General features: G+C 40.9%; 1 protein-coding gene across 1 annotated transcript in view; it reads left to right on the plus strand.

The window, feature by feature from the left end:
• The window catches only part of LOC115574089 (NACHT, LRR and PYD domains-containing protein 14-like), a 915,401-nt gene that overhangs the window by 8,247 nt on the left and 889,271 nt on the right, over nt 1–17,883 (plus strand). Inside the window, exons 3-4 of the mRNA XM_030405331.1 lie at nt 7,473–7,646; nt 8,102–8,275. Coding sequence (XP_030261191.1) covers nt 7,473–7,646; nt 8,102–8,275 — 348 coding nt within the window. The remainder of the gene's footprint in view (nt 1–7,472; nt 7,647–8,101; nt 8,276–17,883) is intronic.

The raw sequence follows: 17,883 nt of genomic DNA on the forward strand, positions 1-17,883 counted from the left end.
TTTTATTTGTCTGTTCTATAATAAGCAAAGTTCGTCTAATGTTGTCTCGAATTTGGCGTTCTTTTATGAACCCTGTCTCATCCTCAGTAATTAAGTCGGGCAGGAGATGCTCAATTCTTTTAGAGATAATAGATGTTAACAATTTGTAATCTACATTTAATATAGAGATTGGACGATATGATTCACAATGTTCTTCATTCTTCCCTTCTTTTGGAATGACTGATATCACTCTTTCCATGATGGTGGTGCCACAGCTTTTATTAGAGTCCAATCAAAGGATTCTAACATAACAGGAGCAAGGTCTTCTTTAAAGATCTTATACCATTCATTCGGGAAGCCATCACTTCCAGGACATTTATTTGCTTTCAGTTTACTGATAGCTGTGTCCAGCTCTTTTCTTGTGATGGGAGCAATTAAATTATCATTTTGAAACATTCCTATGGAAGGGAGGTCTAACGATGACAGATATTTCTTCATCTACAGTATAGAGTTTTTTAGTTATTATATTACACATTCATTAGTTTCTTTCTTAATGTCCTTAACAACTGTTTAGATTTTATAGTTTTTAATGTTCTATTATCTGTAATCACAGATTTATTAACTGTGAACTCTCAGAGAGTCACTGTGAAGTCGTGGCCTCAGCTCTGAAGTCCAACCCCTCCCATCTGAGAGAGCTGGACCTGAGTCTAAACTACAAGCTGCAGGATTCAGGAGTGAAGCTTCTCTGTGCTGGACTGGAGAGTCCAAACTGTCGACTGGAGACTCTGGGGTCAGTTCATGTGTTTCTGTGTCGATCTATAACATTGAGTGAGTGAGTGAGTGAGTGAGAGTGAGAGAGAGAGAGAGAGAGAACCCCTTCAGACAGAGTGATAAATCAACGGACTATAAACTCTGAACTCGTCTACACAGACGAGGAACTAACAAAGAAAACAAACGTGGCACAAAGCACAAAACAATAAACAGAAAATTGCTCCCAAGGGAGGAAAGGCCAAAAGGCAAAATCTACACTGATCTGAAAAACACAAAAATCTATGAAAAGCTGTACAAAAGAAAATCGCTCACAAAGAGGAGAAGACAAAAGGCTATAAACAGAAACTACGGTACGAGCTAAGAAAACTACACATCAAAACGCTCCAAGAGGAGGAAAAAGCAAAAGCGCTATGAAACTAAACTAGCTTTTCAAATGAACAAGCTGACCAAAAAACTTTAGCAAAACAAAATCACTCTTCTTCAGAGGAGAACTAAGAAAACAGAAATTCAAGCAAGGCAATACATAACAACGACTTGACAAGACTGTGGATAACGGCTGGAGGTACACGATGAGACGAAATACTCTGGCAACAAGACAGGGGAAGACGAGGACTATATACACATGAGGGAGGGTGACACAGGTGGACACAATCAGGGAATCAGGGGAGACATCAGACCAGTGACACAGGAGGAAGGGTATTTAATAAACACAAGAGCTTCTACGGCGGCTTTATATATATATATATATATATATCTATATATATATCTATATATATATAGATATATATATCTATATATATATATCGTTCGTTCGTTCGTTTTCTTCCGCTAATAAGCAGAAGTGTTGTGGTAATCGGACGGTATTTTGTTATGATATGCAGCACTTCCTCTTTTCACCAAAATCTACAGGAAGTTGTCATTTTATAACTTGAGGATTTTTTGGACTATCACAATTGTTTTGATTACTTTTTGTCAGGAGAGTCCACAGATGCTACATGCAAAGAGTGGTGCAAATTGGTCAAATCGGCTTGGAGGAATTCGAAAAAGTAGTTTTAAATTTTTTGTGATTTTATGAATGGAAATTTACCACGAAAATGGCCTACATCACACAATTCAGCTCCATTTAGGGAACACGTAGATATAATATTTAAAAAAGTGTGACGTGTTATGTGGGAGTCACTTGCAAAAAACGGTTTTGTGTTGATAATAGCACCACCTGCTCGTCATTTTTGGTGAGTGAGTTACAGGGGCCAGTCTATACCACCCCTATGAATTTCATTGACATAAGTGTAATGGTGTGGGCACACTTTCGTCAGCTATCCTCAGGAGGGCCTTAGCAATAATTGTACCAAGTTTCGTGTTAATCCGAGCAACCGATGTGGAGATGTAAAATACTTCAATTTAAAGAGCGCCACCTAGTGATCATTGGCCAACATTTTGCACAGAGCCTTAAGGGCTTATGGGGAAGTAGTAACCTGAGTTTCATGTCATTCGGACACACCAATGTGGAAATATGCAATACTTCCTGTTTGGAACGAAATCTGCAGGAAGTTGTTATTTATTAACTTGAGTATTGTTTGGAATATCAAAATTATTTTAATAACTTTTTGTCAGAAGGGTCAACAGATGCTGTGTGCAAAGTTTGGTGCAAATCGGTGAAATTGCCTTTGAGGAGTTCGAAAAAATAGGTTTGCGGAAATGGGTGTGCCCTATATCACGAGATTCAGTGAACGCTTGGATATAAGGATTTTGAATGTGCGATAAACTGTATGGGAGTTATAAGCCAAAATGCACTTTCCTTAATTATAGCACAACCTAGTGTTGGAAGTTCTGGATTACCATAGATTACATCATTTTTCGACAGGTTTGGTGTGTTTTGGGGTATGTTCAGGCAGTGAAAAGTGTGATCATTTGGGACAAAAAAGTCATCATTCGAAAAACAATAGGGATCTTGCAGGTTTCCCTGCTCGGGCCCTAATAAGTATTAACTTTGTTATTATTACAGTACTAGAATGTGTAATGTTTAGCTGTGGTTGAAATTGATGTATATAATTTTAAAAACTTAAAAGAGGGAAATGTTAAATCAGTAGAGAAGCTGGGATGAGTTGAGGCCAAGAGGAAGTGTCACACCTCAGTCACGGTCAAAGAACGGTCAGATCATTACAAAATTGTTAGCTGTCAACAAGGGATTTTTAGCCATTGACCGGAGAGATAACAGGAAAATTTCCTGTTTATGGGTAGAAACCAAGCCACTGCCGGAAGCAAGAGCGTATATAAACTGAGAATCACAGACTAAAGAGGGTTCTTCCACTTGCTCCAGCCTTGAAGCAACACATGAGACGGAGTACGTGAGCAGCCTCAACATCGCAGAAAGGACTTCAAGAAATCTTCAGCAGAAACAGATGAAGGAACAATGGTTCAACCATTTTTACCAACAAGCTGTGGTTTACAATGTGGACATTGGAATGCTTTTGTTCACTCTGCTGGCAGGAAGTTTCGACTTTGAGGAAATTTACGAGACCTCGGGCTTCAGCTTTCAGCAGGAAGGGAAAAGCAAGTCATGGAAAGAGCTGACTCTCTTCAACTCACCTACATTCAATTTACTTATCGTATTTTGAGTTGAGAAATAATTTGTGATAATGTTTGATAGTAATAAGTATTAAGCTGTATGCTTTGCCCTTGCTAAAATCTGTGCGATAAAACCAACATAATAAAGTGCCAAACCAGAGGAAGCAGGGTAGATTTTTCGGACTATGGCAGTGAGGATCAAGGAGATTCTCCTCACTACCATCTTAAGAAATCCCTATTTAAATTCCCACTTTTAAAGCAACCTCTTGTTGGTTTAGGGATATAACCCTTCATCACGGAGAGCTGGTCCAGTCCCTCCTGGACAGGGGCAAACTCGGGATCTAAGAAGGGGTATCCGGTGGATTAATGGCCGACTGCAGCAAAAAATCGTTGGGAACGAGACTCAAAATTCAACTATGTTAATAACAACTTTAAATAGTAGATTTAAATGTTCAATCAGTGTCTGTATGTTTTTATTTGGCTGCACAACATGAGTTTGTATAGATGGAGCCTCTGGTGGAGTTGCAGAGTTTAAGAGGTGACATCACTACGTCTTTATTGAAGCAGCAGCACGTTGTCATTAATATTAATGAGAGCTCTGTTTCACTTTGTGTATTTGACAGTGTTGAACCTGCATCCTGTTGGGTTCAGGTGTTTGGAGTTTCATTCTCTAAATGTCTACATTCTAAACCTTCTTCAGCTCTGAACAGATTATCAAACACTGAATGATTTCAAGCAGGAACATTGTCTTTTAAACTTACATCATTTATTCTTTATTCAGATTGTGGGAGTGCAGTTTGTCAGAGATCAGCTGTGCTTCTCTGGCCTCAGCTCTGAAGTCCAACCCCTCCCATCTGAGAGAGCTGGAGCTGAGTCAGAACGAGCTGCAGGATTCAGGAGTGGAGCTTCTCTGTGCTGGACTTGAGAGTCCAAACTGTCGACTGGAGACTCTGAGGTCAGTTCATGTGTTTCTGTGTGTCTATAAAATTTTATTGATTTGAATTTGTTGCGCTCTCTCTTTAGCTCAACCACACATTCTTTACACACAGCACACACTTGTGGTTGTTCATCACACAAGGAAACTTGTCAAAATTATCAACAGGTACTCTAATGAATTATTTGTCTAGCACTACTTATTACTGAATCGATATCAAAGCATTTAAATCAATATCGAATCGAATCAATATTAAATCGAATTGCGACCTAAAAAATCGAAATCGAATCGAATTGTGAGTTGAAGCTGTTACAGCAGTGGTCCAACGTCATATTAAACCCTATGGATTAAGAATGGGATGTCACTTAAGTTCATATGCGAGTCAAGGCAGGTGAGCGAATACTTTAGGCAATATAGTGTAGCTTTACTCGAGAAAGGCTGCAGGCAGCGAGACAGAAGATGCTGAAAAGGTAGAAAGTGAAATGTTACGTCAGAGCATGGAGGACGAGACGACTCTGGCTGTTCCCACTGACCAATCAGTGGTCTGCAGTGTGTTAACTCCACCTGTTAGCATGGGATCAGTGAGCATCAGTGAAGCTAAAAGTGTTCATAGCTGTTTCAGACAGCCAAAGGTGGAGCCAAGAGCTGCTGGAGGCTCAGCAATGGTTTAAATATGGAGGTAACTTCTCACATGTTCTCTCCTGGAAGACATTGGAAGTGTTTCACTCAGTTCATATTTCAAAGTGACAGAAATAGTTGTGTAACCAATGAAAAAAGAGCTGAGAGAGAAGTTGAAACCTGGGCTCTATCTCACCTCCACTCAGCTCACCAATCACAGAGTGAGGAAGGTGTTAATGTTTGTGTGTCAGGTTTGTAAAGTGACACAAATTGTTGGACACAGACCCCCTAATGTGACATCAGAAAGGTGTGGCCCCCTGCAGAGATTTAAATCTCTGAGAAGAAAGTGTTGAATCTTTGAAAAAAGGAGGTTGGATGATGTTTGAGTCACGTTGGACAAAAGACACATTAGTGTAATGTAATCTCTGATTCAACACACTGCACGTGTTGAATGTGTGAAACTCTGAAGACAAACTTTAATAACAATGAAAATATTACACTGCTGATGAATTATAAGTGTGACACAATTATTTCAAACATACTGTTGTTGTTCTCACATGTTTAAATCCATTTGAATATTTATTTTAAACCGTGGTTAATACTTTAAAACATTCTTCCAAACTGTTTAAATCTTAGTGTTGATGTCATCAGTTCTGAAGGGGATTTGACCTCATAGATTCTGTCCTGATTGACACTGAACATCTTTTTTTGCTTCATATGTAAAACATATAACATCAAAACTTCAACACTGTTTTATGCTCTATCAACCTCTTCATCATTGATTTGCACTTTTCCTTCTTGCTTCTGAAAATAAAAACACAAACGTGTTTTCTTTGTCAGGCAACAACAAATGATGATATGTGACGTCTGTACTGACTGAAAAACTTCAACTTAGGATGACTTTTATCTTAAAGCTCTTGTTGGTGAGAGAGTTTATTTTTGAGTCTCATTCCCAACCCCTCAAATTCTGACGCTTTGGGACGGCGGTCGACCCGACCTACAATCCCAAAGCGTCAGAATTTGACGAGTTGGGAACGAGACTCAAAATTCAACTGTGTTAATAACAGGAGCTTTAAATAGGAGAATCAAATGCTCAATCAGTTTCTGTGGGTTTTTATTTGGCTGCACAACATGAGTTTGTATAGATGGAGCCTCTGGTGGAGCTGCAGAGTTTAAGAGGTGACATCACTACGTCTTTATTGAAGCAGCAGCACGTTGTCATTAATATTAATGAGAGCTCTGTTTCACTTTGTGTATCTGACAGTGTTGAACCTGCATCCTGTTGGGTTCAGGTGTTTGGAGTTTCATTCTCTAAACATCTACATTCTAAACAGTGACGGACTGGGAACAAAAAATGGCCCTGGCATTCTCACCCACCAGCGGCCCACGGGAGGGGGGTGCGCGCGCCCATGCGCACGCGCAATTTTTAACGCACGTAAAGAACAAGCACTTTTGATAGCCTCTGTGATAGTAAACATAAATTCTCAAGCTATAAACAACTACACCCCAATACATAAAACACATTAATAAATCATCAGCCGCTCCATAATACAAACGTGTCTTACCGTCACGCAGTCATCCATGTCTACTCTTCATCCTCCTCTTGCTCATATTCCTCACTGTCCTGTCTTTATCCCTGGTGTGCTGGCTCAGCTGTGTCGCTAACATTAATGCTAGCAGTATTAGCGCTAGTGCTAGCTGAAGCTTCACTTGATTTTAAAAACAAATCAGTAGGTTTGCAGCATTTTTCACCGTCAACCAACAATGCTCTCTGAGATTTCTCTCCTTTTCTCCGCTCCCACCTTGTGTCGCTTGATACCTCGATTCATTTTTTTGCTAGCTTAAACTCAGTCAACTTCCAACTTCCAACCTCCAACTTCCAACAACCACACTCAGACGGTCCACTCGATTCAGTCTTGAAATTCCCAGAAGGCATTGCTTCATTTTAACTTTTGTAAACAACTATTAAAATAAAAAAATGCAGGTAGATTTGTTTTATTTCAAACCATGCACGTTTTTGAACATCTGACATTTCGCTATAAAACAATGCAGAGTGATACAAAATTTTGTGACTGTAGAAGGTAACCATGACTGTGACATAGAGACTCGTATGTGGCCTATAGATAGTGATTTGTACGGGCTTCTAGCAGTATATTGGTTTAAGAGGAATTTGGTTTTACCTCTGGCTCAGAAACTTTATTGACGCTTGAAACAGCCGCGAGAAACGTGTTTTGAACCGCTCTGTGATTTGCCGGCCGGCCAGAATGGCCCATGAGGTCTGCTGGCAATTTATTCATTTGCGGCCGCCTTTTGACGCAGCCGCCCCGCTATGTTTATTTATTTATTTATTTATTTAGCCTATTTATCCATTTGCGGCCGAGGCCGCCTATTGATGCAGCCACTCCGCTTTATATTTAATCATTTATTTATTTATTTAGCGGCCGCATCACCAGGCGGCCGCAGTGGCATTTGCCCACATCGCCCAATGGCCAGTCCGTCCCTGATTCTAAACCGTCTTCAGCTCTGAACAGATTATTAAACACTGAATGATTTCAAGCAGGAACATTGTCTTTTAAACTTACATAATGTATTCTTTATTCAGATTGTGGAGATGCAGGTTGTCAGAGATCAGCTGTGCTTCTCTGGCCTCAGCTCTGAAGTCCAACCCCTCCCATCTGAGAGAGCTGGACCTGAGTGACAACAAGCTGCAGGATTCAGGAGTGAAGCTTCTCTGTGCTGGACTGGAGAGTCCAAACTGTCGACTGGAGACTGTGAGGTCAGACACCATTTTTAACTTGTGTGCTCAGATTAATATGATGTGAAAGTTGTGTTGACACTAAACTGCAGACATCAGGCTGATATTATACTGAGCTACACTGCAGCATCTTAATAATAAGGTCTGTTTTCTTCTTCTGTGGTTCAGTCCATTGACTGTGGCAGAGCAATGTTGAGCTGCACATTTAAAACCTTCATATAACAATATAAATAATTCACTCTGAACATCCTCAACTATTGATTTTCATCTTAGATTCCAAATCATGTTTTTAAAATGAGTTTTTAAAGTGATGATAAAAATACATACTACAATAAAAAGTTAATCTCTATTTTAACTATCAGACAATAATTAATATATTCAGAATTGTCTTTTAACTACATGTTAATGAAGCTTTGTGACATTTATACTGACTGAATATTTACATTGTGAAGTTACATCATTTATTCTTTATTCAGATTTTGGAGATGCAGGTTGTCAGAGATCAGCTGTGCTTCTCTGGCCTCAGCTCTGATGTCCAACCCCTCCCATCTGAGAGATCTGGACCTGAGAGGAAATGACCTGCAGGATTCAGGAGTGAAGCTGCTGTCTGAACTTGTGGAGAGTCCACACTGTAGACTGGAGACTCTGAGGTCAGTCGAGAGTTGGAGTCAGTCGGTCATTCAGTATCAAAGTAAAGATCCAGCATTTCCTCAGTGAAGCTGTGAGTGGAAAATGTTGACAATCTTCGGGATTGGACAGAAAGAGATAGAGGGGGAACAGTCAGCCAATCAGATGAGCCAGAAGCATTTGGTGTATTTGAGTTGAAGTGAAGACGACTGTTGTTGTTGTGTTTATGTCTACAGGAAGTAAAGCTGGATCACAGCTGACAGCATCACAGGATGTGTAGAGACAGCTGTCCTCATCCATCAAACTGTTGTAGCATCAAATCTTTGTTCTCTCATTTCAACACTAAACAACTGATCAGTCCTTCTTTGTCACGGCTATCAGGTCTACGGTGGCCCTGAAGGTCAAAACACAACAACATTCCACAAAACATCAAACTGTCACCAGAGACTTGGGTTGACCAATGACAAACCAGAATGTGTCCCACCTTTTTTATAATCTGAAGTTTGGCTGTGTTTGGACCTTCAGGGTCACCGTACAGATCAGTCTGACCAAAGCCTGCAAATCACTGGCTCTTATTTCAGAGAACCATGGTTACATTTAGTAACCATGTGGTCTTCTCACAGACCAGAACCTCTGCTGAAGTCCAGTAACCACAGCTGATATTGACTGTTCAGTCTTTGTATGAACATATAGGAGCTTTAACATCAAATATTTATCTGTCCATCTGTCTTTTGTTTTATCCACATATTTTTAGAACAGACTCCATATTTACATTTCAATTTCAAAGTAAGTGAAATATTCAGGTGTGACTGAGACTCTTGTTTTTAACAGCAGTGAATCATCATTAATGTTTTTCTGCGGTCATGATGCGTTCAGGGACTCTGAGCAGTTTATTTCACTGTGTACTTGAGTGAAACCAACACGTTAACATGAAGCTGAAAGGAAGCTGGCTACGCTACACAGCCGCTCCACTTGTGGTCTGAACAGGACTGAAGTCCTGCTGGTCTTTATATCACTGACTGACAGCTGATGGAGGGAGTCTCTCTAAACACTCATGTATCACTTCTGCTCTCTCTGATTCTCTCATCAGCTGGTGGTGGTGATCTCTGTCAGAGTGATGAGAAAGGTGGAGGTGCTGAAAAGATCAGCTGTGTCCTGATGATCCAGAGAGGTTGAAGCAGCACCATCAGCTGGTGGGTGGAGAGGCTCTGACTGGGTGGAGAGGAGAGCTTCATCCAGCAGTGACTGACAGACCAATCACAATACGTGGAGATGACTGTCAGTGCTGCAGTGTGAACTGCTCTGAGATCAGCTCCACTGTCCAGTCCAGCATCATCCCTGTGTTCCTCTGGATGTGACAGAGTGTCATCAGTGTATTTGGACTGCTCTGCTGCATCTGCCAAGGAGCCGTCACGTTAGGAGCAGACAAAATACTGACTTAATTACTTGTTGAGAGAGACCTGATCACGGACGTGCACAGGTACAGGCTATTGTTGCTCGGGCAACCGCCCCGTTTGCCTCGAATAATGTGCAGTTCTTAACTTTTGCCTCACGTCACGCAATATTGCCTTTTATTAAGGTTAGCCTATATCAGGGATGGGCAACTTAATGATAGAGAGGGCCACAAAAATGTCACTACCTGAGGGCCAGATGGTAATCGCGCACTTCCACCAGCAGGATACCCTATCTCCATCATTCAATTAGCCGATTTAACACAGAGACATAACATTCACATTCCTGGGTCATACACAATTATTTCAGTGCGATGACGTCTCAAAAATCATCAATCAATAAAAATAACACAGGCACAAAGTGCAACAATAATACCAAAAAGCAATATTCATGCATTTCTACTCTCTGCCCTCCCATTTCATGACATGTTTCATATTTATGGCGTGATATTTGTGCCACATTCATGCAGAAGCAATGTGAGATTTTGAGCACAGAAAAATATATTTTGCTAGCACATAAATTACATTTTGAAGAGAATTTTTCCCTGGGCAAAACATACTTTCATTTGATAAGTTCTGTGCTCAATACATGTATTTGTATGTTTGCTTTTATGCATTTTAAGGTGCAATAATAACCTCTGCGCTCTCACAAACTCTTGCAGGCTGCACTGCAGACCACTCACTCTTACTCTCAATCTCTCCCTCTGTGTGCTCAACTTTGCCTGCACACTGGCTCCAGTTAGCAATGCGTTAACAAACAGCTAATCTGAATTAAGCATCTGATCTCCAAGTCTCCCACTGGGTTGACTTTGTGGCACATTTATACAGCTGTGCCAACTTGAGCGAGTATTCTCCATCATCGCTTCACTCTGTCCTCTGCTGCAGCGGCACAGTTATGCACGTGTCCAAGTGACACCTCCGACCAGGAAGCGTTTAAGTCCAGCAGGCTCCTTGCTGAGTCGTTCGTCTTCCAGCTCCTGCGGCAGATCCTTTCTGAGCCGTGCGTGGCCTTCATTTACGCAGCACACTTGGTGGCGCTCCTTTTGCGGATGAACGCAGGCTCGAAGGAGTAATCACACACGCCGAGGAGTCTGTGAAAGGGGAAATAGGAGAGCCGTGTGTAGGGTTAATCTCTGGCCATGCATGTGATCGAGGTATGTGGCGTCCAGGTGTTAGGGTAGTCCGAGTCGGAGCACTCCGAAGTTATCCAGGGAGAGGCCATGGAGAGCAAGCGTGGACGTATGAAACAAGCTCCACTAACGCCTCTCTAAGAATTAAAAGGATAGAACATGTTTGTTTGTTGTGTTTTTGAGGCTGGAGGTATGGGGGGTGTTATCTGGGGCAGAGAAGTAGCCCTATCTCTCTCATCAAGATACAAATTGTTTACATAATGTCCCTTCTGTTGACATTGTGAATTATTGATATTTGGAAATTGTCTCACGGGCCTCACTGAGTGAGGATGAGGGCCGCCAGTTACCCATCCCTAGCCTATACACAAATGTATGGGCGCCGCCATCTTGCCTGCCGCCATTACTGCATGGCTGCGGACAGTGACTTGCTGGTGCCCTCTAATGGATTTTCAATGAAAGCATCCTGCTCGTAAACATGTCAGGTGACAGGTAGATAAACAATGGCAAAGGAAAGGGAACATTGGGTAGATGACGTCAGGCAGTGGCCAAAACTTACCGATGCAGGTAATTTATAGACAACATAATGTCTTAAGAGGCCGTCCAGATGAAAACACTCTTTTGCGAAAACGCACATGTAGTGCATCGTTTTGGCCGACCGTCCACATGGATCCTGAAAACGCAGCGCCTGAAAACACACTTTTTTGAAACCGGGTCTCAGGGTGGAAAAATCCGAAAACGCAGCCCTCCCGTTTTCATGTGGATGGCGAATCTGCATACTTTCCAAAACGGTGACGCCATCGCTCCACCCCGCGACCTCTGAACCCTGCAACGTCTCATAACAACAACAACAACAACAATGGCGGACTACATGCTCGTGTTCGTGCGCAGAAGATATTGAGCCTTTCTTGCAACTTACTCACCTTGTAGTTGAGTGTGAGTCGCAGCAGCAGTTCGACCTCATTATCGGTCCTCACAAATGATTCTGGTTTCCTTGCACTAGCTACTATCATCTTCTTCTTGTTGTGTTCGGTTTCTCCGTCTACTGTCTGTTTGTTTACAGCGCACAAGCTTTCTGCGCATGCTCCTTGTCTTCTTCTCCGTTTTCGGTGAATGTCAAGTGCCACCTATAGGCCTGGAACATGAACTACAGCGTTTTCGGACGTTTTCAGTGGATCCGTCTGGACGCAAATATTCTTGAAACGATGCCGAGGAAGATGGAGGAAAAAAAGATTGTTTTCACCCTAGACGTGTATTAATTGATGACAACAATAAAACCAAACGCTGTCATTACTAGCTGTGTTGCTAATATGTTCACAAGCTTCACAAGTTGCAAATAACTATTAACCACGACCAGTTGTAGCAGTAAAATAAATGTTTTTATAGGTATCCAGGATTATTTTATTAATCGCCTGGCATGCGATGAGCTTCAGAACGCAAACTACAGGGCACTGATTGAAGGGCAGAATTATATGAGCTTCTAATGTATTGGCCAGATATTGCACACCATCGCAGATGAGCTCATCACATTGAAAGGTGTCGTGAGGTTTTCACAGGCAGTGAACTCGTACCATAATGTGTCAGTAACCATACAGAGAGAAGATGGCAAAATTCTCGAAGTAGTGTGTGACTGCATGGCTGGGCGAGGGAAGTGTTGTAGCCATACAGCAGGGCTCCTGTACAAAATTAAAGATGCATCAGCAAGAGGATTCACAGGCTTGGCCTGCACAGACAGAGCATGTGCCTAGAACCAGTCTACTTGTGACAATGTAGTGCCAGAGACAGTAGAAAATATGCAGACACAACACAGTGGTCCCAGAAAGTGTATGAGTGTCATTTCTACTGCATTTGAGACAGATGACAAAGTTATTGCACATTTTTCAGCGCCAAACATGGTTGGATTATCTATGGTTCCTGGAACCATTTTGCATCATGTGTTGACTGCTCAGCCACAGACACACACTGCATACACTGAAATAGGTCCACCCAAAGAGCACACAATGTGTGCAGAACAGAAATGCACACTTTGCAACACAACATTTCAAAATCATGTAAAATGTGGGGAACAGGACAGGCAGAGGTTACAAACAGGGACCAAGGGCCAGAATAGTCAGCTGTGGCTGGACCAGAGAAAAATAAAAATAACAAGTAGTGAGGCATCTGATGTACCAAAAAAAGCAGACCCAACAAACTGGGTAGAAAGAAAACTTAACACAAACGTTTCTGGAAATGAGGCTACTAGGTACGGTCAACAAGCTGAGCCTTTGGCTTGACAGTGTTTCGAACAGACAACAGGGCTTACAGTGGAGACTACAGGCCTGATTGTGCATGATCAAGAAAATTGGCTTGGTGCCAGTCTCAATGGAATAATTGACATAGATAATATTCTTGAGATTAAGTGTCCCACACCAAAAAAGCTTGAAGCACATGGTGGCAGTCTATTAAAAATGATAAAATCAAACAAATATGATGTTAGAGAGAGTGATGGCAATAACATTCTGAGGGAAACAGCATCTGGGTTAGGGTACTACTATCAGGTCCAGGTGGCAATGCACTGTGCAAAAAAAAGGAATTGTAAATTCATGGTGTGGACCCCAAATGAACATGTGATCCTAGATGTGCCCTACAACGAAGAGTGGACAATGAACAAACTCTGCCACCTGAAGAGGGTGTACTTTCAGTATCTGCTACCAGCAGTAGCAACAAGAATTGCACACGGGGTCATGAAAATTTGTGGGCTCAAGTAGCTATTACACTCTAATGTGCACATGACAATTTATTATCAAGAGTTCAATATTTGTTCACTGTTTAAAACTTTACATTGTTATAATCTACATTGCATTGTCATGGTAACTTAATACACATCAGGAGTTTGACATTTGTTCACGGTTTAAACCTGTACAACTATCTACATTGTTGTCTGAAACTGTTGGTTGCTTTGTTGATTTTTCTGTTGAAATACAAAGTAATATTTGGTATACTGTGACCTTCTTTTGCCTAAGGACATAATCTATACAAAATTAACCACATCATACTCACTCACACACACACACACACACACACACCTATTTCAGGTGTTTCTTTTTCTTCATTCAGTACTGTTACGGATTAACTCAGGTTGCAAATTACATAACCCTGCACAAATAGTTACAATCTCATCAACACTTTGCAACCTACCAGAGATAACATTACACAAAATCTTAAAACCTTTCAGCCTTTGAATTGCTTGCTCAATTCGAAGGCTCGAAGGACACATTTGCTAGGCGACGTGTGGATGTCACCTCATGTCAGACAGCTCCTTACGTCCACATGTGAATGCAGGAAGAGCTAGACTCACTCCTGGAGGCAATATATCCTTGATGGTGAATCCGCGATCTGCTAAGATCTCATCACCAGGGATCAGGTGATGAACAAAACCACTGTTCTTTGTGATGAAATTATCACTGGCCCTTCCACCAAAATGTTTTGACACAAACATGACATAGCCATTGGGGGCTATACAGTATAGGAGTTTGTATGTGTTATGATGTTTGTAATTGCTATAAGTTTGTGATCTTTTTTTGGCCTTTGTACAAAGACCTCTGTACAGTAAATGATGCATGTGGCTTTAGGATAATTTTTGTGAAATGTCTTGGGCCTGATTCTGTTCAGAGTATCTCTGGGCAACCAAACAATCACCTTTTCCCTCATAAACCTTGCGAGGATTGGTCTCCAAAATGTAAATATTTCAGATGCCGCGGTTCTACTCTACCCAAGTCAGTAAACAATAAACCCAAATGGAGTCTCATTAAAACAAGCAAAAATTGTTCATGGACAGCCAATTTGGTATTAAGTGTTTGTGAGCAAAAAGTCAACACGACTCGCAAAAGTTGCCAGAAACTGTCAGCACATAAACCTGTAAAAAATATGAAGTCTTTGTTATTTAAATTTTGTGCTGACACTGACGGTGTTGGATCCGTTTGAGTGCCACAGTCCTTCATCGGCTTGTTACCGCAGCTGAAACTGTAGTTGTGATCTGGCCACTGGATTCCGACATCATGCGTCTGCAGAGGCATATTCTCCAAATTCCCAACATCCACATCTGTTTCCTTAGCTTCAGGTTCAGTAGTTGAGCTCAGGTGTAATGGCTGAAGGCATCTTCTTTTGTGGGGAGGCCTAGCTGGTGTTGCCTAAAGGGAAAAAAAAGAGAGCTGTGCATTAGTTAAACATGACAATCAAGCATATTTAAATTAACGAAATGCGATGCAATAATATGGCTATCCAAGAGACCTTACTTACATGGCAATCATAACCCATTTTAGGAACACAAGCCTTTGTCTCTGCATCTTAAAGTGGTCTCACTTCGGCCATGATTACCTTTAACCCAAATCGACTCCTTTTTCCAGCATATGGGACTGAAAGCCTCCCCATATCCTGACCTGGCAGATCTTCTCCTCTCCACGAAGGGGGGAGGAAGTTGTTTTTCTTGCTATAAACAGATCACCAGAGACCTTATTTTAGTAATTTACAACGACTAAGCTAATCTGGTCTTTTTCCTCCCTTCCAAAGAAGATGAACCCCTTTTCCTCAGGTCAAACGAGGTCAAGCACGATAGAGTCTTCTTTCTCCACATCAGAAGAAAGGAGAACTGGTTTCTAACACAGATGTTGTAATTTAAGGTGTCTTACTAATCTACTTCTCTCTCCCTCTGGAACATTCTCCAGTGGGGGAAGGCTTAATGGGAAACCTAATCTGTGTGTTCTTTTACCTCACATGTCCAACTTTTATTTAAGACCGTTGTTGTTCCTTGGTCTGATATTCCAATCCTGCTAGTCTCTTTCTTCATCCAAATTCAAATACGTCTTAGATAACTAATAAACTACAATCCCAACTTCTTAATTTTAGTAGATTCCAAAATAGTGTAAGAAGGTCATACAATAGATCTTTCCCATGTTATTGTCAAGCCCAAATGAAGTTTATTACTCAATGAGTTATTTATCAGTTAAATGTCTGATATGTTTTGTTAAGATAGAACCACAAGGAATATGTATAAGTCCTTGGTCCTACTGTGTATTGTATTCTTTATTGTTTTATGTTGTACACTTTATTGCTTCATCTCTTAATCAGGTTATAATTCTTTTGAATGATTTTTTCTTTTGAATGACATTATCATGTTGCATCTTTTCACGAAGGCAAAAATACGACTTTTAAGATGGTGAAGTTTTGGGAAGGTTAAAACACGATTTCAAAACATTAAATACAATAGTGTAGTTAGATTAAACTTTTTGGAGTCTAACTCAGATCACAGAAGGGGGGGACACTCCGACAGCCCCACCCCTTCTGATCCATCTGCTGCAGGTCATAAAACAGACACTCTGCTCTGCTCCTCACTCTTCTCTCCCTGCTCCTCCTCCTGACTTCTTCACTTCACATTTCCCACTACTCTCTTTTCTTTTTTCTTTCCTTTTTATATATCTTTTTTTTGGTAATCTTTAGTTTTATTTTGGCAACAAGCTCTAAGACAAGCGAATTGAATCCCTACTTTAAGTTTTTTACTTTTATCCAAGTTTTAATAGAACAAATTCTTTTATTTTTTTTATTTTTTCATTTAATATACTGTTAAAGTATCACCACCTGATTCAGAAGAAGTTGAATTAGTTTCATAATCAGAACTTAAGTACCACTACTTGAAACCACCAAGAAACGTCTTTTTCAAGACTGTGATCATCTGATGAAGAACGTTGCAGTCATTGTCTGCTTCAGAAGCCTTGCAAGGAGTCTCCAACAAAAGAGACTTTGTGTGCTCCCATCCGAGACCGACTCTGCCTCCAGCGCTCCCAAGGCGGAAACCCCGCTGGGCCTTCGGACCAAGAGTTCCTCAACAGAGCACCGGCCTTCCCTCTGGCTATTGGACCGACGCGCCGTGCCGTAGTCCAACCCAGGACTCTCAAGAACACCAAACTTCAGTGCCTCCTGACTCCCAGACAAAACAGGCTGAACGTCTTCATGCAGCTGGATCCACACACGTGAGAATGAGTGGTGTCTAAAGTTCTGACTTCTGTCTAAGTTCTAACTTCTATCTTATGAACTTAAGAGAATTAAGATTAGGGTCTCGTAGTATTAAAAATTACTCCCGTAATGTTTAATATATATAACCCGACCCTTTAACTTTACGATCTACCGACGGTCACACGACGTTATTACTTTCCTTATTACAGTCTTTACATTCTCTGTTATCTGTTGTTCGTCTAAAATTGTCATGTCATTTATTTTACCCCAAATTATTTAGTCAATAAACATATAATCATTTGTCTTTGTCTGGAACTTAATTTTAATGGGGAGAACCGATGGATATGTGCAAAGAAGTCACTACTTCAGAATATTGAGACTGAATAAATTGATTTTGAATGGACTCTAACTGTCCAAGCCAACTGGTACAGTTAGGTGTTTGGAATAATTTCCTCCGGATTATTCCAATAACTAAACACGGAGGTGGTGCCCCATTTATGAGTGTAAAACTAATTACCAGTGATTAATTATCATATATATATCAAAGTAGTGTGTGAGCAGTGTCTCCTACATTATATATTTATGGTGCTGCCCATGTGAGGCCCATATACTATCCTACACCATGAACAAAACAGGATACAGGTTTTCTCTTGTGGGTTGTCTGTCAGGAAAATGTATCCCACACACCTTAGAGTGGTAATGAAGATAAATACATAATGAGTGATGCATTTGTTGTAAGTACTTCTTAAATAAGTGTGAACAAGACAGCACTTTAAATAGCACTCTGCACTTTCTCTTATTTAATGTCAAACATGCACAATTGCACTTTACCATCCTATTTATGATGCCTGATGGGGGTTTATATGATTGTTGTTCTTTTTTTGTGGGGTGAGGGGCCAAAACTGTTGTTTATCCTGTCCTGTCCAGTCCTGTCTAGTCTCTTGTGATAAGTCTCCTGTTGTATCAGATGTACTATATGGCACAAATTAAGTTTCCGCAAGGACGAAGATCTATCTATCTATTTGACATAGTAGTTTAATTAGTTAATATTACCAATCACAGAAT

Source organism: Sparus aurata, chromosome 22 (assembly GCF_900880675.1).
Source record: "Sparus aurata chromosome 22, fSpaAur1.1, whole genome shotgun sequence".
NCBI lineage: Eukaryota > Metazoa > Chordata > Actinopteri > Spariformes > Sparidae > Sparus > Sparus aurata.